We start from the raw sequence: 26,987 nt of genomic DNA, 5'->3' as shown, positions 1-26,987 counted from the left end.
TATGGAACAGAAAAGTCAAATCCATAACTCTGCTTGACAAGAAAGCTATCCAATGACATTGCAGCTTTCATTTGGCTCTGAAAATACCGGACCCGGGTGCGAACAAGCTGTGACGCCGAAGGAAAAGGGTAAGCAAAAATCTACCTAGAAATTCAACTATTAAGGTCTCAAGTGCCGAATATGAAGTTTTTTGGTTCGTTTTCTCATATTAATGTTGTACACGTGATGTCATCACACTTATATTTTTATATAGCTCAAAATATTCCGTGAAAATTTCGCATACATAACGCTCGATAAAATACGTCACGACCCACCCAAAATTATTTCCACGACCCAACCTTCGCAATGTACACGATTGACGCCAAATATAACGTCTTAAATATCTGTTATTGAACATGATATCAATAAATATGCGATTTATAAGTACTGATTCCAAAAACAGTTTTACTTTTGTGAATGATTTTGGTCTTGCTTGCCCTCAAATTGTGTTTTTATTTTCTACTTCTTGACGCATTAATTGACCGCTCCGCAATCAAAATGGGGGAGTCTTTGCACTGACTCAAGTGGTTGATGAAACAAGATCATGATTGATGGAGATGGCGAGGGGGGAAATGCCGATAAATATTTTTTTAGCTAAAAAGGAAACATTTTTCCTCACTGTCATTACCCTAAATTATTTTATATTCTGTTTAATTTAATCAAGATGAGTCATGCGACCAAGAGGGCTGTATGCCGTTGAGTTATATTTCATGAAAATATTTTCCATATGTCCCTCGAATTGACCCGGCCTGGTTCAGTTTGCGGCCGTGGGCTTGCTACAGAGGCCACGTAAGGTACGGGGTACGGTGTGCTATCGCCCCGCGAAGTTTTGCAATGTAGAACCTCTGTGTGTTGGACCAACCTGGGGAAAATGGACCGACCCCGGGTCCGGATAATGTCCATTTACAATGATAGGGGTGTCAAAACTTTCTTGTCTTTCTGATTTTTGGGGGATAAATTGCAGATCCTATCCCTTGTTCCAAAACTATATCAATATGTTGATTTAATTTATGTTGTGTTTTTGTTTATTCTTGATTTTTCCTTTTTTACACACTTGTAAATCAGGAGATGAGTTGATTTCATTTGACTGTTTATCTAACGTTATAAAATGTTAAAAATAACTAAGTTAAAGGGGAAGTTCACCCTGAAGGAAACTTTGTTGTAAAAAAAAGCAGAAAAAATAGTAAAAAACATTGGTGAAGATTTGAGGAAAATCCGTTACAGAGTAAGAAAGTTATTAGAGTTCAAAATTTTGGATTTGTGACGTCATAAACGAGCAGCTGCCCCGTGTGTTATGTAGGATGGGGGGTCGGGTGTCCGGACACTTTATAATTTTGAAGCCTTCTTTTTTGTCTTTGGATTACACTAAAAATATGAATTCAATTGATGTAATCATCTTCTATTTTGTTCTCTACAATATTTCCTAACATTTTGTACCAGAAATTGATGAAACTTCACTTGTAAATTTTTCCAAATGACTTTCTAAAATTGATCGTCCGTACACACAACCTGTCCGGACACACAACAACTGGGTATAATATAAAATGTATGAATTTCAAATTTTGTATGGTTCCTGATGACTTCATTTTATTTTCTTTTCATGATCGGATGTGAAATGATTTGCCTATTCCTATTGATATACAAAAGTTTAAGTGAAAATCATTTTCAATTTGCTGAGAAAATGATATTTCATTGATTTTTTACCCTTTGCTATGTAGGAATGCTGCTCGCATATGACGTCACAAATCAAATAATTTAAATTCTAATAACTTTTTAATTATTTGATGAATTTTTCTCAAACCTTCGGCAATATTTTTTATTATTTTTTCTACTATTTTTACAATAAACTTTTTGTCAGGGTGAACTTCCCCTTTAATCTTTAGTAATTCTTAGTTTAAGGCTTCAGCTGAAAAATAATAAACAGGTAATGATTCATTATATAAAAAAAATTAAGAATTATTATATGAAAATATGAAATAACTTATGATTTTGTGATTAAAATTGACAAACAATGATATTGATAATTCTACTACTATTACTACTACTACTAAAAATAATGATATAAAATAACAAAGTAGCAATATTAATATAAAATAACAATAACTATCTACTACTACTACTAAAAATAATGCGACAATAAATAACCATAAGTACACTGTTATAATGCAGGTTCCATAATGATGATCGCGTATGCAATTACTAGCATCATGTCAATATCTAAATTCTAAATTACAACCTTTTACTTTAGCCTTGCATTTTCGGTTGTTAGGTATTTTGGGGGTGCAGCATGTTCTGCGCATTTGGGTGCATCATCTGGTATGATTATTCCATATATAATGCATAAAACTGAGGTGCCAGCCATCTGAAAATGTGTAGTTCGCTTTCAAAGCAAAGGCTATAGCAATTTATTTTGATGCATTTTAAATACTTAGATGCATGTAGGGGCGCGTGTACTTCTGTAAGAAAGCAGATTAAAAATGATAACTAAACTGAAATAAAATTTGCAAAACGCTTGAAATTTCATTGACATCTGAGTTATTGAACAGAGTTATTAAAGTTTGATCAAAGTCCAGCAATATTTTGTGAAAACAGTATGAATGTCTTAATGAATATTACGTGCCAGGCTGATGATGTCATGTCACTACTTTCATTTTTCTTATGTTACATTGAATCATACATCTCATTTTTTAAATATTTCTATGTTTGCATTATGTAGCCTATCCCTAACAAAAGATGGAGAAATAAAATGCATTACCGGGGGCCGGGGATAAATCAGTTTTCAAAATATTTTTTTCATTCTTAATTGTGAGCTAAATAACAAATATGATTTTTAGTTTTATTGTCAGATTTTACGTTTAACCTGTTAACCATAAATCTTATTATTTGCAGCCTTCATACAAACACAAAGCTTTGCGATGAATTGCAAATATTGAAGAACCGCACTGATTGGTCGCTGGCCAGTATTTCAAACCTAAAGCGTGTGTAACATTTATATTGATAGGTCAGTTCATTTAGCGATTGATCGCTAATCTTTGTGTTACGGAGCCCTGGGGCCCGTTGCAGAAAGAGTTGCAATCGATCGCAACTCTAAAAATCATGCGCAACTTGATTTTCAACCAATCAACAGCGCGCATTTCGGACTTGCGTTTGATTTTTTGACTTGCGTTTAAACGCAACTCTTTCTGCAACAGGCCCCAGATCTTAGAAATGCTCCTGTTCAACAACCATGCTTGTAAACCTGTCTTTTATCTCTCTATTTTCTCATGTCCACAGATTTGAAATCAGACAAATATTGTAGCCTTCCTCCATAATTTACCAGACAACATTCTACACCGGTCTCGTCTTCGCATAGCATGGAGGCTGATGGCCGAGAGTTGGTGTGGCCGCCGCACGCCGACAACAACCAGCAGCAGCATGTGCAACTTCAGCAACATCATCCTGTTATGAGCCCCATGCAACATGATGGTGTATCCAGCTCAGACAATGCATTAGAAATACATGTAAGACTTTATAATAATAATGATAATATTCCACATTTCATACAGTGCTTAACACATCGGAACGACGTCTCTAAGCGCTTTACAGATATATTATTACCCCGGTCATCGGATCCTTGCATGCCGGCATACAATGTATGCACGCACCTTCTCCACTCCCTGGGGAGCATTCCAACAAGAGTTCCAAGACTCAATTGCTAGGCATACTAGGCTTTCGCATCCTACCGGGTACCCATTTAACACCTAGGTGGAGAGTGGCATATTGTGGATTGACGCCTTGCCAAAGGACGTTAGGCCATGGTGGGATTCGAACACATGACCCTCTGAATACAAGGACCCTCTTTCTTGCAAGGAATGATCCTGGGATCAATTTCAGTTCGGGTTCAGTTTCAATTTTCCTTCTCATGATTTCAACAAAAGAAGTAGAAAATCAACCTTCATAAAAGTAAACTAAGTAGAACATTGCAGTACAATATCAGAATAAAAATTTGAGACTGATTTGGATCAAATACTGTTAATTACTAAGGCCCGTATTCTGAAGTCGGGTTTAACTTAAACTCAGGTTTAAAGTTGTGGTTTAAGTATGGCGAGCCAATTGTAACATAAATCACTAACAGTAGAGATATCATACTTCAGCTCATTTGGCTCTCAAATCATTCATAATTGTCTAGGAAGTATAAAAAGATTATTGGCTTCACCATCGATGAATCAGGAAAGAGCACAGTAAACATAAGAAACATACAACTTAATAACAAATTTGATACTTTTGGCTTCCCATACTTAAACCACAACTTTAAACCTGAGTTTAACTTAAACCCGACTTCAGAATACGGGCCTTAATTTCTAAGTTTATCGAGTCCACCCCAGAAAAATGATGATTTGAATCAATAGAGAAAAATTAAATGAGCATAATGCTGAAAACTTCATCAAAATCGTATGTAAAATATTAAAGAAAGTCATGACATTTTAAAGTTTCGCCTATTTTTTCACAAAAAATTATATGCACAACTCAGCAACATGCAATTGAGAGAGTTGATGATGTCCTCCACTCACTATTTCTTTTATTTTTTATTGTTTGAATTGTACAATATTTCAATTTTTACAGATTTGACAATAAGAACCAACTTGACTGAACCATAAAATGTTAAAACAATGGTAATTCCACATTTAAGGAAGATATAAAACTTTGGACAATACAATATTTCATATGAAGAAAGAGTGAGTGGATGACATCATCAGTTTCCTCATTTTCATACCGACCAGTACGTGGATATAACTGTTTTGTGAAATTAAGTGAAACTTTGAAATGCCATAACATTCTAATTTTACATCCAATTTTGATGAAATTTTCAGTCTTATGCTACTTGGATTTTTCTCTTTTTATTGAAATTAACATTTTGTAGGGGTGGACTTGTCGTTTGATTTATGAATATTGCAAGTAGCTTTACAGCAATTAATTGCAATATATATGATTGATTTTTACACCTAGAATTGACTTCAAATTGACTGCAAATTTTTAGTAGTGATAAAGGGAGATTACCCATGAGCAAAGTCTCAAGCTTTATTTGTGAAAAAGAGCTCAGATTGCGAATAGGCAGAATACCTATTTTATTTCAGCAGAAAATGACCATATATGCCACTTTTTTGTTAACCAACTGTCTGTATTCAAGAGTGAAATAGAATTGTTTCCAAATATGAATATATCAAATAGTTATGGCTTCCACAGGGGTAGCGCTTCATGTGGCAAGAGGGCATGTGTTTTTAGAGGTAAAAAAATAACTTAATAGAAAGAAAGTAGAATTTAAGCCATAGGCATACTATGCAGTGCAAGTTGGGTATCTTACACATTTACTAGATCAACCAACTTTGTGCTCTTCTTATCCACCTTAGCGTTGCCCTTTCTCCATCAGAATACACCCCCACTAGGCACTATCTTTGCATGCATGTAATGCAGTGAAATGGCACAACATATTATAACACATTTCAGTATGTTGAAACTTCACCTCTGCAAAATATTACTTATTGATTTCGATGTCTCCTCCCCCCCCCGAAGCATCCATCTGGTGAAGGTGTGAGCGGGATGGGCTCCAGGCATGCTCCTGCAGGAGACAATGAACCAGAATCAACAGTCCAGGGGCTCGGTGAAGCGATATGTAACGAAGCAGCCGCTGCTACTAGAAGAGAACAGCAGGACCCATCAGGTAAGGTTATAAACCTATTTATAGCCTGGTGAGGGTGGGTAGGGATGGGCTCCAGGCATGCTCCTGCAGGAGACAATGAACAAGAACATCCAGTCCAGGAGCTCGGTGAAGCGGCCTGTATCAAGGCATTAGCTTCTCCTATATGAAAAGAGAACAATATACATCAGGTAAAATGATTATCCTGAATGTATAATGAATACATTTTTAGATTTGAAAAATAAGTGTTCTATTAAGGATATGATTGCATTTATAACGATTGCACATTTTGAAGGAATCAGAATTAAGTTTCTTTGATTGCCCCTCAAAAAGATAGATTATGATTTCTAACAGATTCATTATGCATCATCCATGAATGTCTTGGTAATCACTTTCTTTTCAATGGAGTAGTTTAGTTGTCAGTGATGAGTAGGATTTATAACCACAGAATATTCCATCTTTCCAGACAATGAGGCTATCCCGATAGCCATCACCATCCTACCAGACTCAAGCTTATCAACAAACTCCTCCCATATCATCACCATGGATACTGCATCAACAGCTGACCAATCACAGAGCACGGAACCCAGTCAGCTGATAGACCTTCCCACCACCCAGATCAGTGTTACCCTCAACCCAGCGTCGGTAGCACAGATCATGCAGAATGGTACGAAACATCTCATGCAATTCAAATATATTCAACACAAAGTTAAGCCATTGACTGTATGGTTAATCATACAAATGATTTTCACAGTTGATTTTCACATTGGGCCGTATTCTGAAGTCAGGTTTAACTTAGACCGTGGTCTAACTCTGTGCTAAATTTATGGGGAGCCAAAAATTCAAAAATTCCGTGTCTAATTTTATTGTATATTCTTATATTTAATATTTTGCTTTCATAACAAAGAAAAATACTCAATATACTTAATTTATCATTCCCAGACAATTTTGAACAATTTGGGTGACATATGAGTTAATAAATTGGATGCGTACTGTTAGGGATTTGTGCCCAATTGGCTCTCCATAGTTAAACCAGGGTTTAATTCAAACCCAAGTTCAGAATACGGGCCATTATGTTCAATGTGATCATTGCTAAGCTTTGGGTTTTGGATTAAAGGGAACATTTCCTGATTATTTTGATAATATCTCTGTATGACGACTTCTCTGAAAAGGGAATATAAAAAGTGGAAGCAACGAAACAAAACATATTAAAGCGTAATCTACAACAACAGTGACAGTTAACTAACATTTTATTGAGACTAACAATTATGAAGCAGTTTTTATACAGAGTTTCTTTCTGCTATTAAAAAAGCCTATACATGTACAGGGGGCCATGCTATATCTCCCCACCCCTTACCCTTTTAATTTTTGCTTTCTGTTTTAGGGCAAGTGAATTCAGGGCTAGTGAACATGATTGAAAATGTTAGACCAGAAGACATTGCCGGCCCATCTGGGTTGAACCTGGTCCAAAACGTACCCAGGAACAGGCCTGAGAGGAAGGCTTCTAAAGCAGTCCACCAACTTCTAGATACTGAAGAAGATGAAGAACAACCAGGAGGTATTTCTTTTATGAATAATTACAGAGCTTTTAAAGTGCCATCGACGTGACGACTTGGCGAGATACTTTATCTTGTCATGTCGACTTATAAAAAGTTGTATGTCAACATGGCGTGATATTTTATCTTCACAAGTTGACTTATAAAGCATTATGTCAACATGGCGAGATATTTGGACTCTCGCCAGGCCTTCATATCTCGCCATGTTTTATAAATCGACTTGGCAAGATAAAATATCTCGCCATGTTGACATATAACGTTTTATAAGTCAACTTGGCAAGATAACGTATCTCGCCATGTCAACATATAAATTTTTACAAGTCGACTTGGCGAGATACGTATCTTGCCATGTCGACATACATGTAATAAGGTTATTATGTCGACATGGCAAGATAAAGTATCTCGCCATGTCGTCAAGTCAATGGCACTTTAAATTCTCCGTGAATAGTGATGATAATAAGAAAAATGATGATAATAAAAATAATAATGATACAGACATAGGGCTTTAAACGAAGTTCATAAGTGCTTGTATTATAAAAGCATGATGTGGATCCTAATAAAATGATGTACTGCCATTTATGTGATCTAACATCAACTGGTAAATTTGCCAATGACTGGGGCTATTGACAAGTTCTATTGACTCATCATTGTTTTGAGATGAGGATCTGAAAACTTGTTTTGAACATTGCACAGGTGCTTTCAAAACATCTAAGAATAACATTGGGGAACGTTTTGATGGCATTCATGCCATCAAAAGTTTTGAATATCATGAAAATGTAGGAAAATGTTATCAAGACCTTTAGAGCGATTTTGAAACTGGTTTTGAAGCATTCCGAATGCAAATACTCATCATGTACCTCTAACCTAGACCCAAAAGTGTCAGTCTCTATGTCATTGTTCGTTCCGCTGGGCTACGTCTGGCTTCACTACACCTCTTCCCTAGACTGTTACTCAAGCACTCTGCCTGAAAAGTTTATTCTTGATATTTACCATTTCATACAACTACATTTTTCATCAAAGAATAGGAGGACGCTCTCAATACGCTTTCTAAAAGTAGTTTACTGGAAACCACTTTGGAAGATCGCTTTGCTTGAATTCCCACTTGATCGCTTGAAAGTGGCTTTCAAAATCACTTCATGTAAAGCGATCTTGCTGCTACTGAAATGCTCTCAGTGGGGTGACACGTTTCGTGCGAAATTTGAAACCGCAGTGTAGGCATTCTACACCTGTCATGTGGATTAGCATGCTTAAAATGTGCGAAGATCGCTTACCGAAGAGCAGTTGTGTCCTCACACTAAAACCAGCAAAGCGATCTTGAAAACTACATCGCGAGGTTGGTTTCTGGTATGGTTTGGAAGATTGCTTTGACCGTTCTCACTACACGTTAAACTATTTCCAATAAACTAGTTTTAGGGAGGTATTAAGAACAGTGTCTAGGTCTATCAATGATTTGCTTTGGGGAAAATGATCAGAATCTATTAATCAATGCCACCTCTCTGCAATTTTACAACAATATAAGAATCATTAAAAATAAAAACCTGTTTTTGGGGGGCGGAATAACACATTGAGCCTATGGGAAATAGGTTCCCTGCACTGTGTCCCAGATGGCCAGCCATCTGTGTAAGAGGAGAAACTAAAAGATATTTCTATATAAGTTCAATAACTCCTCCAAACAGGTGGGTTCCAATTGTCTACCTCTAACCTTGGCCTGTGTTTTTTGTACTTCCATTGCAGCGCTTGAAGATAGAGACCCCGTTGATGAGGAGGAGTTCTTGCGTCAAGGAGCCATTCAGACCATAGCGGATAAACCCATCATCTCAAGGGCTAGGGCTAGTCTCCCTCCCATGCTACAAATCTTCAAGGTTGAAAATGATCAGATCGGTAAGCAGTTGCCTCTAATGTTAATCTGACTGTATGTACCCCAGCAAACGCAAAGGCCCAAATTCACAAAGGTGGTTTTGAAAACTCACGGTTGAATCCATGGTTCATGTAGATCTTGTATGAATTATGCTTATGTAGCATGTATCGAGCGTGTGTATAAAAAAAAATGTCCAATGAATGCTGATGTGCACTTTTGTCACAGTGCGCCAAATTGACGCCGGTTACCATGGTTAGATACGCTATTTTATTCATGAGTCCACTCCCCAAACAGTGGACTCATGAATAGAATAGCGTATCTAGCAATGGAACAGGCGTCAATTTGGCACACTATGACAAAAGCGCGCTTCAGCATTGGACATTTTGGTAAAATATGCGTAATTTTTACAGGAAATCTGCATAAACCATGGATTCAACTCTGATTTTTTAAAACCACCTTTGTGAATACGGGCCAAAGTGTTTTCAAACATAAATTATATCAGGGGAGTGTTTCATCAAAATTTTTGTTTGACTAGTTGTCAGGTCTGACAACTTTCCTTGATTATGATTGGCTGAGAGACACTGTTGCAATAGTAACTGATAAAACAGTACTTTATACTGTAAATACTTATGGCTTTCACCCAGTGAACAAGATCGCACTGATCAATCTGTTCAACTAATAAGTCAGGAAAAAATGTAGGAACCAGCGGGATTTAAACCTCTGACCTACTGATTGCCGGCCAGCGACTCTACGACCAGGCCATCGCTGGTCGATGGCACAGTCACAATGAAATAAAAACAAAACCCTCACTTCCCCTGATTTAATCTGACAATGCGATCTTATTTGCCAGGTGAAAGCCATTTACAAGTATAATATAATGAAACTTCCCCAGCAAGCCTCTAACATTCCTCAACAGTAGGCCTACTTGTCGGATAAAACATCTGAGGCCCCGTTTCATAAAGAACTTGCAACTGTTGTAACAATAATCAAGGTTTCTATGGTAGTTGCCATAATGCAGGGGTGTGAAAGTTCAGATTTTTATCTGATTTCAGATTTTTTGTTTTGATTTTCAGCTGAATTTCAGCTTATATTGGGCTTTTCTCTGTACAAAAACTATGGGAGCTGTTTCTATTTCAGACTTTTTCAGTACTCTTCAGCTTTTTCAGATCTTTTTATTTGTGACCACTCACATCCCTGATAATGGCAAAGTTACAACAGTTGCAAGTCCTTTATGATACGGACCCCAGGTCTGACAACTTTCCTTGATTATGATTGGGTGAGAGACACTGTTACCATAGTAACTTTTCGGAAAAAGCATCTGAGTCCTTTCATGAAATGGTCCCTCGATGCTCACTTAGCAACATTACACCGTCATTGCATCCTCTGTTGATCTTGCGGTTCTTGTAGCTGGTTCTCCTAGTCTCTCTTGCAATTTATTTTCATAAAAGACGATTGACTTTTCATGCTGCACTTTGCTTTATTGTGCCAATAAGTTGAATTATCTGTACAAGTTCATGAATGATGACAATTTCTGAATTAGCATGGTTTGTGTAAATTCTTGTTCTCACAGTCTGCTTTGAAAAAAAAAGAAAACTGCCAGAAACGTCCGCAACTGGGCGTTGTGGCTTGCCCTCATAATCCAAGCCACTCCAGATGGGTGTTTCATAAAGCTGTTCGTAAGATACAAATGACTTCATGCACAACTGGTTATCCTTTCTTGTGCTATGTGATATCCCTATGTAAATGAGTTATGACCTAAGAACATGTTCCAGTCATGCGTAAAGTCGTTTGTAACTTTACGAACAGCTTTATGCAACACCCACCGGAAATTTAAAAATTGATGCAAAGGTTTGGGGCCGGTTGAGGGGGGAATAATCTATCTGATTAATACACATCTGAAAAAAAGAAAATCTCAGTTGCAAAGGCGTCAAATATTTGTGATGTTTGCAGGGTATTATAGCCTGCTGGCAGAATAGCGGAATGCACAAATTACTCATACAGTGTATATAGTGTGGGGGTGTCATGGTCTAGTGGTTAGGACTCTTGTCTTTCAATCAGAGGGATGTGGTTTTGAATCCCAGCCATGGCCTGTTTTCCTTCAGCAAGAAATTTACCCACATTGTGCTGCACTAGACCCAGGTGAGGGGAATGGGTACCCGGCAGTATCAAGCGCCGTAGAGTACATGCAATTATAGTAGCTGCGCTATATAAATAGATGATATTTGATATCTCAAGTAAAAAACTCGAATATTTTTATTTAATTTTTGTGCAGGTGTGTTTGCCAAGAGAACCATTTCAAAGAGAACTCAGTTTGGACCCCTAGAAGGAAGAATCGTTACCAGAGCTGAGGTTCCCCAGGATCACATGACATGGAAGGTAAGATCACATGATATGGAAAGTAAGATCACATGACATGGAAAGTAAGATCACATGACATAGAAGGCATGATGCTTACAATACACATTAGGCCATGCTTTAGTTAAATAGAGATCCGCTTCTTGTTTCTGTGTGAGGTTTTCTTTGTTGTTCGCTGTATGAGTAACAGACAATTTTCTGAAATTTAATGCACTATGAGTGTGCAACACCTTCGACTGGTAAAACAAATCAATTAAAAAATAAGCGAAGAGATTTATTGTAAATTTTTTACTGTGAGTTGTGTTTACTGTATAATCATTGAACGTTGTTGCATCATATTTATGGCCCTTTTGAGATGGCTGGTCAGCGGGGAAGGGGATGACAGAAAAAAGACGTGGAAGGAGAGCAAGTGGTGGAGGAGAGTTGGGGGGTTGGGTGGAGGGAGGAAGATGCAGCGAATAGAGTGGAGGAAATAAAGGGGTGAGGGTAATTTCTGTACGTGCAAGGGGAATCCTGCCACCCGAAGTTTTGGACTAAACAGACCTGCCAACCAATAAGTTTTGGCATATTTACTACGTTTTTGCAGCCAAAATACGGCAGTACGTTTTTTCTTTAAAAAAAAAAAATTAAATTGTAATTTGTTGAGAAAAATCATCTCTATATGTGTCTATTTCATAAAACTTCCACAACTATGATTATTAGATCACTGTAATTTCCTGTAACTTTTTTTCAATCATTTTGTTAAATCCAGGGTGAGATATACACATGTTTCAGTGTGTTTTTTTTCATCTGCAAGAGCAGTGCACATTTTAGCTTGCATGCAGCTTAAGCGCCGAGATGAGCGAGTGCGCCACGCATTTTATTATGAAATACACTTTTTTTTGGGAAATACATTTTTTTTCAATCACAGAATACAATTTTTCATTCCCAGAGGTTGGTAGGTATGACTAAACCACATTCAAACCTAGATGACTGACTGCAGTATTGGAGAACCTTGAACATTGTAGTGAATGGGGATTTGTCATGGCTCTCTCTTAATTTTCTCTGGCTCTATTGAGCATTTTCTGGGAAAAATTGCAGAGCCCCGTGTGAATTTTTCCCTGGTCTATCATGAAGTTATGACTGTGAGTTGATTTTGCTGTACATAATCATTGAATCCTGAAATGTATCATATTTCTTTCCCTCTTCCATAACACTTCTTTATTTCTTATTACTTGTTATTTATTTATTGATACTTTGCAGGTGAAGCGAAATGGACAGGACATGTATATAGACTGCGCTGACGAGTACGAATCTAATTGGATGAGTTTCATCAGGCCAGCGTCTTGCTACTCTGAGCAGAACCTGATAGCTTTCCAGTTGAATGGGACCGAGATCTACTTTGCCACCATCAAGAACATCGCACCCCGGACTGAGCTACGGGTCTGGTATGCCAAGGCCTATGCAGAAACCATTGGGGAAAACATCCTGGAAATCACAGCAGAGGAAGCTGCAGGTATGACTCTTGAATAACCGTAAAGATTCTGGGCCATCTTGACTTTAAACCCGGTCGAGACTGTGCCCGTAAATATACGGGCTGGAGTCTATGGAAAGCATTTGTTATAGCAAAATAATCCATCCCTAATAAATAAAATAAAACCAACCCTCTTGATCAAGCACTGAGCTTTGTGTTACGGAGGCCTTGAGATTGTAGATTTATCTGAGCATCAGCATTGATTTCATTCTTACTTTAGATCATTGAGGTTATGACTAGTAATGTTTTTCTGTATTTCTCTTTATCATTGACAGAAATGCAAGAAAAGGAGAACACATGGCCATGCTTTGAGTGCACACGTAAATTCAGAACCTCAGAGCTCCTACAGAAACACCTGTCCACCCACGATGCACCGCTCGTCAAGAGTCGAGGAAGAGGCAAGAGAGGAAGGCCAAGGAAGTATCCCGAAGGCTACAAGCAACGGCAGCGCAAACTTGCGCAAGCAAAGCTGGAACACATAAAGACAGAGACCAAGGATGAGTACAACTGTGATTTCTGCGATAAGAAGTTTCCAAGATTTTACAGTCTACAGCGCCACCTGGTGAAGCATTCCGGTGAAAAGAACTTCACATGTGATGTATGCAATAAGACGTTTGCCCACATATATAACCGTACGCGTCACATGCGCCGGCATAAAGAGAGAGGCGAGTTCTCTGGGCCACTGCCGCCAGTGAGGCGACGGAAGTCGGACCAACCCAGCGATGGGACCCTTACATTTTCTTGTGAACACTGTGACTTGGAGTTTGAGAGTGAACGACTGTTGAAGATTCATGTCAGCCTTCACTTTGGTGAGAATCCTGAAGGAATGAGAGATGATGGTGAGGAGGATATGGAGGATGAGATGGAAGACGGAGAAGTGGAAGAAGAAGAGGATGAGGACGACGAAGAAGATGAAGATGAAGAAGATGAAATGGATATGAAGATAAAGGAAATCAAAGAAGAAAATGGAACTGATGGATTCGTTGATGGTGGAGAAGGAGTTGATGCCAGCCAGGAGGGTCAGAGGCTTGTTGGTGGTGAAGGAGACGCATCATCCGTTGCTGCAGGACAGACTGCAGAGAACGAGGAAGAAGAACAGAGCAGCGTAGACACTAAAGGTGGTTTTGTCTGCCCCACTTGCACAGAGGTTTTTCCATCCCAGAAGGAATTAGCATTACATGCCACTGATCATGGCCGCCGACAGGGTTCCACTGGGGAGTTTGTATTACGTTCCAAGACTCGTCCAACATACAGATGTCGAGAGTGCTTCAAGGTGTTCCGTATCAAGCTACGTTATGACCGACACATGGACCTCCATTTAAGGGAGCGGAAAAAAACTGTTCAGTGTGATTTCTGTAACAAGTGTTTCTTGAACAATTCAGCATTGGCGGTCCATTTGAAAACCCACAGTGGGACAAAGTACTACACATGTCCTTTCTGCGATGAAACATTTGATCGCAATGAGCACCTGAAGCTTCATGTCCAAACCCATGCCTTTAATGGATACTATACATGTCCTCACTGTGGCAAGCGCTTCACTGAATACAACCAGGTGAGGAAACATATAAGGGGTTTCCATTCTTTGAAGGAGTTCCCTTGCTTGCATTGTGACAAAATATTCCCTCGTCCAGACAAGCTAAAACTTCACATGCTTCGTCACTCGGATCAGAAAGATTTCCTCTGTGCCAATTGTGGCAAGCAGTTCAAGCGAAAAGACAAACTGAAAGAGCATATGTCCAGAATGCACAATCCTGAACGGGAACTACGGAATAAGTTGCTAGCTGGGAAACCCAAGAAGGAACCCTTCAAGCCAAAGATTCCTCCATCTGAAATGACAGCTTTTACTTTCAAGTGTCGTCTGTGCACCTTGGGGTTCAAGCGTAGAGGGATGCTTGTTAATCATCTAGCTAAGCGCCATCCAGAGGTTGCGCCTGACACTGTTCCAGAACTTAACCTACCGATTGTCAAGCCGAACCGTAACTACTTCTGTGCATACTGTGAGAAAGTCTACAAGAGCAGTAGCAAGAGGAAGATACATATTATGAAAAACCACCCTGGGGCTTCTGTTCCACCCAGTCTTCGCAAAACCAAGGGTGACCCCAACAGCCCATTCGGTGACCCACACACAGCACCTGCAGGAACGACAACAACGCATTACTTTGCGTGTGCCCATTGTCCTCGGCAGTATAGTACCAAGGCTAAGATGATGGACCATGTCCGCAAGAAGCATATGGAACCTGTTCAGGCCGCAGCCATGATGAATAATCCTCAACAGTTGACTGTAGTCCAGGAGCAGACTGCAGTCCAAAATGAAGGTCAACAGTCTGGGTCCATCACGTTGGTGGCACAAGTACCAGAGAACATTCAGCAAGCTGTCCAGGAGGTCATCTCTCAAAATCAGTCACAGCTTACAGCGAATGACATCCAGAATATCCAAATAGCGACCGTCAACCCCGATGGAAGCACAACCCTACAACCTATCTTGCAACACCTTGGTGGGCAGGTCCTTGGAGGCCAGCCAACATTACAAGTGGTTGTTGCTCAAAATCAGAATGACAACGCGTCAACCAGTGCTGAACGTAACTCTGACACCCAACCTACTATCCGGTATATTGAAACAAGTCAGGTGCCTGTTGTCCAGACGGAGTCTGTCCAAGCCACCGACCTGCTAACCCAGGCCATGTCAGAACTTTCACAGACCATCAATGAATTCCGTCAGCAGCCCAATGCAGATTACCAGAACCTGGCCCAGAGGATCATGCATGCACAGACCGGACTCCTAGGCCAATCAACATTCCAGATATCTGGTCAGCCACAAACTATCACTGTTCCGGTTTCCCTTCAAGCAAACCAAGCAACCGTTGTCCAGAACCAGTTGCCTCAATTAACTGTCACCCAGGCTGCAATGGCTGTTAGCCAAGCTGCACTGGGCATCAGCCAGCCAGTCGGTCAAGTCGCAACGACCGTTTCGGCCAGCCAGCCTAATGCAGTCGAGGTGACGCAAGTCGAAGCGGGCCCTCCGACGATCGATGTCAGCCACCTTCGGCAGTCTCCAACACAGTTCCAAGCACCCACCCAGCTTCTTCAGCTCCAGTCTGTTGCCCAGAACAGTGTTCCTGTTGCATCATCTATCATCCAGACTGAATCACAAGGGAACCCACACCAAGGAGTCCAGGTCCAACCAGGACAGGTCGAGATCCAGGTCCAGAACCAACAAGGACAGACCCAACAGGTCTTCCTTGCTGCCCGCAACTGGGCCAACTTCAACCAGACCTTCAGATAACTTGGATTGTGTCAATCTTACACCTAAATTACACAATGAAAATATTGCACGTATGTGTATTGCTGAGTGAACAAATCGAGTTCTAAAAAAAAAAAAACATATCAAAGTGAAATACTAGTTCTATGAGCAATTAATCCCGAGTCAATTTGATCAATTAATCCCTAGTCATTTGATGGCATGCTTTTCTATAGCCTATATTGTTGTTACATGTTTTCTACTTAGTTCCCAAACTCTGCATCTGCTTTGTAGAAAATGAGCTGGACAATCGATGATGTGCAGAAAAATCCCTCTCTTGACTGCTCGCTACACCAAGAAAAGCATGTGTTAATGAAATGAATATTTCAAGCAGTCCTGAATTAGTTTAATCAACCTTTGTTGTTCTAAATAAGCTTAATGGGGTATGATAAACAATTGACTCCTTCCAGTCATTTCCTATCAAACTAGATTTCTATACCTGGGGCCTGTAACACAAAGCTAAGCAATGATTGTGGAACATTCTTCTACGATTGATTCCATTTACTCCCGGGGGGGGGGGGGGCCACCCACATTGACAAGTGGATACCATGCGCGACCAAAAAAACACGTAAAAAGGATGTCTTTTTCACGATAGGGCACGTTACGTACGTAACGTGATAAGGGTGTCAAAAACACAAAAATAATGAAAAAAGGGGTATCTATTTCGCTAGGAAGATTACGTGTTTAGGGTCGAATTGGTGGGGATGATAAAACAAAGTTAAAATGTTTATAAAGGATGTCCTTTTTGCCCCAACACTTCGTGTTTAGAGTCCGATTTGCGCGAGGTGTAGAAGGACGTGGGGTCGTACTAAACCAAATAAGGTAAAGCCGACGACCGAAGGTCCCGTAACAATAAAACATTCCTGTACTTGTTTAGGGGTTCATTTCAGGTAATATTTGCCAAGAGTATCGTTTTGTTTCCAATACTTGTTACAGAGCTGCCAAGTAGTACTGATTTTCCGTATTTAGTACTGAAAATAGAGAAGAATACTGATGGTTTCATGCAAAATACTGATTTCAGTTTATGTGTTGTCCTATGGTATTCCTGTGAAAATACTAATTTCCTCACCAAAATACTGATTTTCAGCCTTGAAAATACTGTAATGTTCAGGTTGGCAGTTCTGTTGTTAAGGGTAGGGTTTCACACGCCAGTACTTGTTAAGGGGTGCATTTTTCAGAATATGGAAATTACATGTTTAGGGTGCTTTTGAGACCCCATGGTCGCGCATGGTATCCACTCGTGAATGGAAGTGGCCCCCCCCCCCCCGGGCATTTACTACAATGTACAGTCAATCATGAAAATCAAGCGTACAGTCAATCGCTAACCTTTGTGTTACGGGACCCAGAACTCGCTTTATAAGATTATTGTAATGAAGTTTAGTGCACACATCATTCAGGGACAGCTTTGTTGGCCAGTAAAATTAGCAATACAAAGCAGTTTATGTTGGTAGCTGGAGTCTTGCCATCCATTTTATATTCACTGAAGAGGTGACCATTCCTTTTGCAGACAACTTCCAATCAATATTAACTTTGATTGTAACATTAAACAAGCAAAGAAACTTTGATGTGATATGATAATTTCCTGAGAAATCATGAAAAGTAGTCTCGTCAATTTCCTGCTTTTGATTCGAGAATTAGATAGTAATAGATTTATGAAAATTTAATCATTCCAAACGACGAACGTAACAAAATAATTCATCAACTTGTCTATTTACATGCCTTTTTCTAATTACAGAAAAATGTCTTTAAAATGTTTGATCATGAAAGTTCATCTGTGTTGGAGGAAAATAACTACATTGATTGATTGAAAATGGAGGTAACTCTTCAAGATTTATTTTCTTGTGTTGAGAGAGAAAGTTTAGTCAATAGTTATATTTCTCTTCTATTTAGCAAGATTTCTTTTCTTCAGTTGCTGTTTTGGTTTTATTTTTAGTGCAGTTGATTTTCAATTTAATTTTTTAGTTTTTTCTGTTTTAGGTAAAATCCAGCCAGAATATGTTCATTTATGTATTATATTGTATTCTGTTTTATACATTGTATATAAAGAGGGGGAATCCTTATTTATTTATTTAGGTTGTAAATATTTGAGAAAGCACAATGCTTATCTTTGTTGTGAACACTTTACTGCTTGAAAAGTAAATTAATGACATACTGTAGTTTCTGTGAAATCTCTTGACTTTTTCTGTTATTTTCATGAATACAGTTACTAATCTTGAGCAATTGGCAGCATTTTGAGCATTACATTGAATTATCCATTTACAATAAATACTGATGTATTAAACCTCATTGCTGTCTTGTGTGAAAAAAATCTGTTAAACAGTCATTGTTGGAGGAATACAGTTTTTAGCTAATTACAACACTTTTCTTGTATAATCTTCTATTAGAGACATTAATTTTTTTTAATAAAGACACTCTGACGCATGGTTTATTTCAGGGTTAAGTTGAATTTGTCCCATTTTGCAATTTGATAATTAAATTCCCAGGTTTGTTAATGTCTGTATTTCCTTGCTGTGATTGAACCATAGGGCGCAATTATGTCCCCTCTGTCAAGGCCAAGATGCCCATCATAAACACACTTTCACAGACTACGTGTTTATGCTCCTTTGGGTTTTTTTTTCCAAGGCACATGTTGACTGAGAAGGCCACTGCATACCTTACCACTCGTCCGTGATCCGGTTTTGGAACGAATTGCATTTAGCTTATTTTATGAAAATATGAATGAAAATATGCTTTTATGTGAGGTTGTACGAATACTAATAAATCGTGAACATGTGTGTTGTCGACCGTACTTCAGAGGGTAACACTTCGTAATTCCGAAGGTTCGTAATTCCGAAACACATAAATTGCCTATACCTCGATGTTCGTTAATCCGAAAACGTAAAAGGGTTCGTTAATCCGAACATTTGTTGCGTTATTCTGAAGGTTCATTATTCCGAAGGTTCGACAATCCGAAAATGAAATAAGGCTCGATGTTCCGAAGATTCGTGAATCCGAAAACAAAATAAGGTTTTTGTTCCGAAGGTTCGTTAATCCGAAAACGAAATAAGGTTCGTTTATCCGAAAACGAAATGATTAACGAACCTTATTTCGTTTTCGGACTAACGAACCTTCGGAATTACGAACTTAATTTCGTTTTCAGACTTACGAACCATCAGAATTATGAACCTTCGGAATAACGAAGCTTCAGAATTACGAATGTATGCGCTTCACAGCCACCATGAATAAGGTATTGTTTGTTAATCATTTACCATGCTGTATACCGAAAGAAGGGGTCTTCAACAAATGTATATAATGTATAGCTGGATATTTCAGCAAGAATATGTACATTGAACAATAATCGAACAATAAAAAAAATTGAAGTTTATAGAAACGTTGCTTTGTTTGTCTTTCTTCTTCTGTATCTGTGCAGGCAAAGAATAAAAAAAATTGTGGGCACATTATCAAGGGGGGTACTTTCACATTGGTTTCTAATCAATTTCTGTTTCGAAGTTAAAAGGATGGTCCGGGCTGAGAATATTTATATCCAAATAAATAGAGTAAATTTCACAAAGCATAGTGCTGAAAATTTCATCAAAATCAGATAAGAAATAATGAAGTTATAGAATTTTAAAGTTCATCAATATGTGAAAACAGTCATATGCACATTGTCATGAATATTCATTAGGTGGGCTAATGATGTCACATCCCCACTTTCCGTTTTCTTATGTTATTACATGAAATCATAAATGTTTCAATGATATGTCTCCATTATGATGTTGCAGCAAGAAATAACGCACTTAATTAGTTGTCAATCCATTGTTTTAGTTCTTGGTCGAAAATATTTGAATAAACCTAATTTCATATAATAATAATAAAAATACAAATAATAAAATACAAAAGAACAAGTAGGGATATGTCATCATCAGCCCAACTAACAAATATTCATAAACATGCGTAGAACTGTTTCACCGGAATAATGCAAATATTTCCAGCCTGGACCATCCCTTTAAAGCTAATTAAAGTCCATTCGAACAACCAGTGGATTCAAACAAACGTGCAATCAAACAAATTTAATGATTCTTGTGATACACAGCTTATACATGTAAGCTCTAAATTCCACTTTGGATGGGTTTTCATAAAAAGTTAATGCATCATTGTGACCTGGGCTCCGTAACACAAAGCGACTAATCGCTAAATGAAATGGCCTATCGCGATCATCGTTGCATGTGCATTTTGCTCCGTAGACTAGGAACCAATCAGCATTGTTCTTTCAAATTAGCGATTAATCGCTAACCCTTGTGCTACAGAGCCCAGGGGCCCGCCTAACAAAGAGTTGTGATTGATCGGGTCAATTGCCACTATGGAAAGCAAGCAAAGTCAACATATAAAATGCATGTTTGATCAAAAAAATTCTAGATATGAATGTATCCATAAATTCATTGATTTCTTGACAATTTGGTGTGATCTCCATTGTTTACAAAGAACATGGATTTCCATAGATTTACGATTGATTGGATCAATCGTAACTTTGTGAGACAGGGCCCTGATTTCCCTTTTAAGTGCCAAATTTTCAGTTTCTCTGATTTTATCTTTTTTCTGCATTGCAGAGAAATGGTAGATTTGTCTTGAGGGATGGAGGAGGCACATGATAGACAAATTTCAGACAAGATCCAAAAGATTTTTTTTCAATTTAATTTCAACATGGTCAACATTTACATAATCACCTTTCTGGTAAAAAAAAATTACATTAAAATAGTAATACCATTTGTTGTAAATGAACAAAATGTGACAATAGTACCTGTAATACATGTAGTTAAATGTAAGCATTGCTCCCAACAGTTGCACTACTACATGTAATTAAGTATTCTCCCAGCCATGACGTAATTTCCTTCAGCACAAAATTCATCCACATTGTGCTGCACTCAACCCAGGTGAGGTGAATGGGTACCAGGCAGGATCAATTCCTTGAAATGCACTGAGCACTTGAAGGCAGCTCGCGCTTAAGCCGGGGTAATAATAAAAAATACTGCGCCTCGGAATAGATTATTTCTAGATAGATGGCGCTATATAAATGCCTATTATAATTATTATTATAAGGTTAGCGCTAAGAGACATGTTTAGTTATAAGAGCTACACAAATGTTAATTATTATTACTATTGTAATCATGCTGCTTTTCTACAGAGAACTTTAAGACTTCTGATAATTTGTAAGTGCTATATAAGCAAGTGTCATCATCATTATTAGACAGTGCAAAAGTGAACGGACTGCGCAATAAACAAAATGTATGTCCTTCAAGCAAAATCTACTTAAAGGGGAAGTACACCCTGAAGATAAGTTTGTTGTAAAATTAGCAGAAAAAATAATAAAAATATTGCCGAAGGTTTGCCAAAGGTTTGAGGAAAATCCGTTAAAGATTAAGAAAGTTATTAGAATTCAAAGTTTTGGAATTGTGACGTCATAAATGAGCAGCTGCCCCATATGTTATGTAATATAAAATGCATGAATTTCAAATTTTGTATGGTTCCTGATGACTTAATTTTGTTTCTATACATGATCGGGTGTGAAATGATTTGTATATTGATATATGAAAACTACAGTAAAAACCATTTTCAATTTGCTGAGAAAATGAGATTTCATTAATTTTTTACCATTCACTATGTAGGAATGCTGCTCGCATATGACGTCACAAATCAAATAATTAAAATTCTAATAACTTTTTAATTCTTTGATGAATTTTTCTCAAACCTTCGGCAATAATTTTTATTATTTTTTCTGCTATTTTAACAGCAAATTTTTTGTCAGGGTGAACTTCCCCTTTAAAATCACTGACCAGAAAGAAAATCTTAATTCACTTTAAAAAAAAATGTCCATAAAGATGATTTCTACGCAAATTGTCGATACAAAACTGCACGTAAACAGTCGATACATACATACACACATTTTAGTGATTTTATTGCAGTAGGATTCATTACTTATCACAATACAATAGGTCCTCATTATAATTTCTTAAAAACAAATTTTTACACATAAAGATCATAATAGATACAAGACAAAGAGATGAACTTCTTTCTAATCTACATACTACATACCTATAGAATTAAACCAAACTGACTCAGTGATTCCCCAAACTGTATTCTGACTCCCTAATGACCATTGACCTTGGTCTACATGTATTTACCTGAAATTACATCCATCCACTTGCTTATACATGTACTTGTGTTGAGTGTAATGAAATATATAATGAGACAAAAAGAAAAAAAAATTATCAATAAAACACAATTTTTACTTTTTCATGGAAAAATCATAAGAAAAAATGTAATGCCATAATTCGGTAGCTAAAACAAATTACATGTAAAACTTTTGAAGATTTCCATAGCGGCGAAAAAGAGTGCAGTAATTTCACAGCACACCATGTGTCTTTAGTGGGCAAATGTTGGTCCTGAAAAGGATTACCAAACTTGACGATTCAACAAGTGCGTCTCCTGAAGACAACAAGAACACGCTAGTCAAAATGTCAAGTTTTGCTGGTCCATTGCAGGACCAACATATGGTTCCATGACATTTGCTCCGGCGACAATTGCTCCGGCGACAATTGCTCCGATGGCAAATCTGCACATTAAGCCAAACATAAAATCCAACGTCCAACACTAAATAAACCCTTATCCTTACATTATTCTGAACCAGAAACTCTATTGCAATCCTAACTCTAACCCTATGCCCTACGAGATACGATGACCGGACAAAATGTCGCAAGAGCATATGAGGTATCACCCAACATATGCCCATGAAAGATACACGGTGTACCATGAAACCACTAGACTCTTAAGGCATAATAATTACAACAAAAATGTAATGATGAACAGCTCCAGTAAACCACTTTTCTACCAATCTCCCACACAGTTTGGTCTAGTAACCATATCGTCGCACGCACCACGAACCGTCCTCTCTGCGCACTTCTATGCGAAAGTTACTTTTGCAGAAAACGCATTCAAAGAAATTTTTTAAACCAGCAGTAAGTGCACCTACTAGAAGAGCAAATTATTTACCAGTGTCTTCGTTAAAAAGTTCAGGTTCCAAATTTTCATCCCGTATCTTTATATTTTCTTGAAGTTAATTATTTACGCCACAGTGGGCAACGTAACAGAGAGGACGGTTCGTGGAATAGATACAGTGTGCTTAACTTTCGCATCGAAGTGCGCAGAGAGGACTGTTCGTGGTGCGTGCGACGATATCCTACGCTGTATGTATTCCTTGGAAATCCCAATTCTAAGACCAGACCCTGTTTCACAAAGACTTGTTACAACAACAAATGCACAATTTCTATAACAAGTTTGCTATCAGCCAATTAAATTGAATGATTTCAGGAAATTTAAAACTAGTGTAGCAGGTTTCATGGTACACCATGTATCTTTCTTAGGCGAGTGTTGGTCCTGAAATGGACCACCCAGAGTTGACATTTCGACAAGTGTGTTCTTGACGTCTTCAGGAGAATGAGCAAAGTTTGTAAAAGCAGGCCTTATCTACCGGTACTCTGTCAAGGTGCCGTATGAGGTGCCGCTTTAAAACTGTTATTGCAAATTTGTTATTATACCAGGGGGGTGTTTCACAAAGATTTAAGTATGACTTAGAGTCGTACTTAAATGCCGAGTTGCGTACGGTATGAAAGGCTTGATCGCATTGGTCAGATCGTGTCATGAGGACGCGCACTACTGCGTATCTATCAATAAGATTGCGCGTTGCATATCATGTACGCGTCGGCATTTAAGTGCGACTTAAGTCATACTTAAATCTTTGTGAAACACCCCCCAGGTTTTAGGAAACGGGCCCCTGATAAACATGTGTGACCGGTTCCATGACATTTGCTCTGGCGACAATCGCTCCCCTGTAAATTCCACACGTTAATGGAATGACCAACTTCAACCCTGGATTTAACACTATACCCTATCTAAACCTGACATAAAACCCTCTTGAAACTCTAACCATATATCTTGGACAAAATAAAGCCCGGAGCAATTGTCGCCGGTGCAAATGTTGTGAAACGATATAACCTACATGAAACAAAAAAACTCAACCATCAAACTCTCAATGACCCGACTGCATCAGAAATTTGGAGACAAAATTTGGAAATTTAGATATTATTTATCTAAACAAAAGTCTAAGAAGAGACAATACATACAAAACATGGTGTGAAAAAATCCGGCATGAAGTTTCAGACACATGCCCAAAACAAAGATTCATAAGAATGGTTATCAATCACGAATGATTGAATTCTGTGACAAATGCCACTGATATTGTACATGTATAACTCCATTATAGCTTATAACAATTGCTCACATACTGCTAGTGATAAAAAGGTTTAATGAAACCAACCCCTGTTCCTCAATAAGCAGTCTCACACTCTAGGTTGTGACTTAAAATTGGGTGCCAAATGCGTACTGCAGATGTTTCACAAAGTTTAAGTATGACTGAAGGGGTGTTGCAAGAAAATATTTGCAATCAATTGCAATGATTGCAAATATTTTGCTGCAATTTTATAACTGATAGATCAACGTTAGCTGTAGCGAATCAGATTGAACTTCTTGTTTCAAGGAGCAAATTAGCAATCAATCACTGATTTGCAATTAATTGCAAGACATGATTGCTATAGGGACCAAAGATAGACTTGCAATTGATCGCAAGTTTCTTGCAATACCCCATTAGTGTTGCACTTAAGTGCCAACGCGTACATGACATGCAACGCGCAATCTTATTGATCAATAAGTAGTAGTGCGCGTCCTCTTCGCGTGATCTGACCAATGTGGTCATGTCTTTTATACCGCACGCAACTCAAAGTCATACTTAAATCTTTGTGAAACACCCCCAGGTTACCTAATATTGCTTGCGGGAACTTGTTACACCAAGGCTAATCTGTAATTAACACTCCTTCTTTACATGTAGTACATGTAAAGGAGTGTTGCAAGAAAATATTTGCGATCGATTGCAAATATTCTGTAACTCATAGATCAACGTTAGTTACAGCAAATAAGATTAAACTTCTTGTTTTAAGGAGCAGAATATTAACCAATCATTAATTTGTAATTAACTGCAAGACATATAATAGATTTAGGGACCAAAAGTAGACTTGCAATTGATCATAAGTTCCTTGCAACACGCCATTGGACTTTTCCTTAGATTGCGAAATCTAGCCAGGCCATTGACGTACCTTGTTAAAAGTCAGAGCCAATTTGCTTGCACCGGAATCCGACAGGCAGCCTTTCATTACCTGGAACCCCATCTAATTACAAAGACTCATGATTGATCCGATCAACCGCAACTATGGAAAGTCAGCAACGTCAACCTCTGAAATGCACATTTGTTCAATTTTTTTTTCTCGATATGCTATATAATATGCATACATCAATTGTTTTCTTGAAAACTCAGTATGCTTCTCTTTGTTTACTATGGACATTGTGCAAATGTCCTGTAGAAAAACATGACATGGATGGAGTTCCATAGAGTTAAGGTTGATTGGATCAATCGTAACTCTTTGTAAGATGGGGCCCAGGGGCTTATTTTACAAAGAGTTGCGATTAATCCGATCGATCACAACTATGGAAAGCCAGCAAAATCAACATTTATTATGCATGTTTGTTCAAAATATTTTCTAGATATGAATGTATATCCATGAATTCTTTGATTTCTTGACAGTTCAGTGTGTTCTCCTTTGTTTACAAGGACATGGTGCAAAATTTCCTGTAGAAAAAATATGACACTGATGGATTTCCATGTAGTTGAGGTTGATCGGATCAATCGTAAATCTATGGAAATCCATCAGTGTCAAAATTTTTTCTACAGGAAATTTGCACAATGTCCTTTGTAAACAAAGGAGAACACACCGAACTGTCAAGAAATCAATGAATTTATGAATATACATAGCTATCTAGAAAAAAAATTGAGCAATCATGCACTGAATATGTTGACTTTCCATAGTTGCGATTGATTGGATCAATTGCAACTCTTTGAAAGACGGGCCCCCGATCTCATCATAGACAATATAACTGGAAATGCAGGAAAGCCACTATGAATAGACTCAAAGTACCTTAATAGAAGGATCCCTGCTTAAAGGGGAAGTTCACCCTGACGAAAAGTTAGTTATCAAAATACTAGAAAAAACAATGAAAAATAATGGTAAAGGTTTGAAGAAAATCCATTTAAGATTAAGAAAGTTAATTGAATTTCAAGATTTTGATTTGGGATATCACATACGAGCAGCTGCCCCATATGTTCCAATTTTTTAATGGTTCATGATGACTAAAAAAAAATTATTTTGGAAGCAGGTGAGAAATTATCTATTCAATAAAAAAAAAAAGTGAACGCATTTTAATTTATTAACTGAATTGATTTTTTTTTTTGTATATATAAACATGTATATAGGAACATGTTATTGTGAATGAATACCTCGATTAAGAGGATAAAAGAAAAAAAAGCATAGAAAAAAAATTGTCTGTTGATATACTAAAGGTACGATAAAGCCCATTTTCATCTTTTGAGAAAATGACATTTCATTGATATTTTTAACTCATGATACATGGGGAGCTGCTCACATGTGAAAGTCACAAATCAAAAAATAAAAATTTGAATAACTGTTCAAACCTTTGATGGGTTTTCCTCAAACCTTTAAAAATATTTGTTATTTTTTCTGCTATGTTTACAATAAAGTTTTTTGTCAGGGTTG

At 37.9% G+C, this 26,987-nt stretch overlaps 1 protein-coding gene across 1 annotated transcript; it reads left to right on the top strand.

Moving 5' to 3' along the window:
* Positions 1-16,827, top strand: LOC121420001 (PR domain zinc finger protein 10-like). The gene is made up of 9 exons (XM_041614512.1): positions 1-128; positions 3,313-3,539; positions 5,590-5,737; positions 6,180-6,380; positions 7,098-7,271; positions 9,004-9,150; positions 11,400-11,503; positions 12,725-12,977; positions 13,271-16,827. The coding sequence occupies exons 2-9, from the start codon at positions 3,393-3,395 to the stop codon at positions 16,276-16,278; spliced, it is 4,182 nt and encodes a 1,393-aa protein (XP_041470446.1). The 5' UTR covers positions 1-128; positions 3,313-3,392; the 3' UTR covers positions 16,279-16,827.
* The last annotated feature ends 10,160 nt before the right edge of the window (positions 16,828-26,987 follow it).

This window comes from Lytechinus variegatus, chromosome 8, assembly GCF_018143015.1.
Source record: "Lytechinus variegatus isolate NC3 chromosome 8, Lvar_3.0, whole genome shotgun sequence".
Classification (NCBI taxonomy): Eukaryota; Metazoa; Echinodermata; class Echinoidea; order Temnopleuroida; family Toxopneustidae; genus Lytechinus; species Lytechinus variegatus.
This window is presented reverse-complemented; position numbering and strand designations above follow the sequence as displayed.

Bases quoted from the DNA above. Each gene is read 5' to 3' on its own strand.
- LOC121420001 (XM_041614512.1), top strand. From the start codon at position 3,393: ATGGAGGCTGATGGCCGAGAGTTGGTGTGGCCGCCGCACGCCGACAAC. The intron at 5,738-6,179 runs GTAAGGTTATAA...CCATCTTTCCAG, and splicing joins AGAACAGCAGGACCCATCAG to ACAATGAGGCTATCCCGATA. The intron at 7,272-9,003 runs GTATTTCTTTTA...CTTCCATTGCAG, and splicing joins AGATGAAGAACAACCAGGAG to CGCTTGAAGATAGAGACCCC.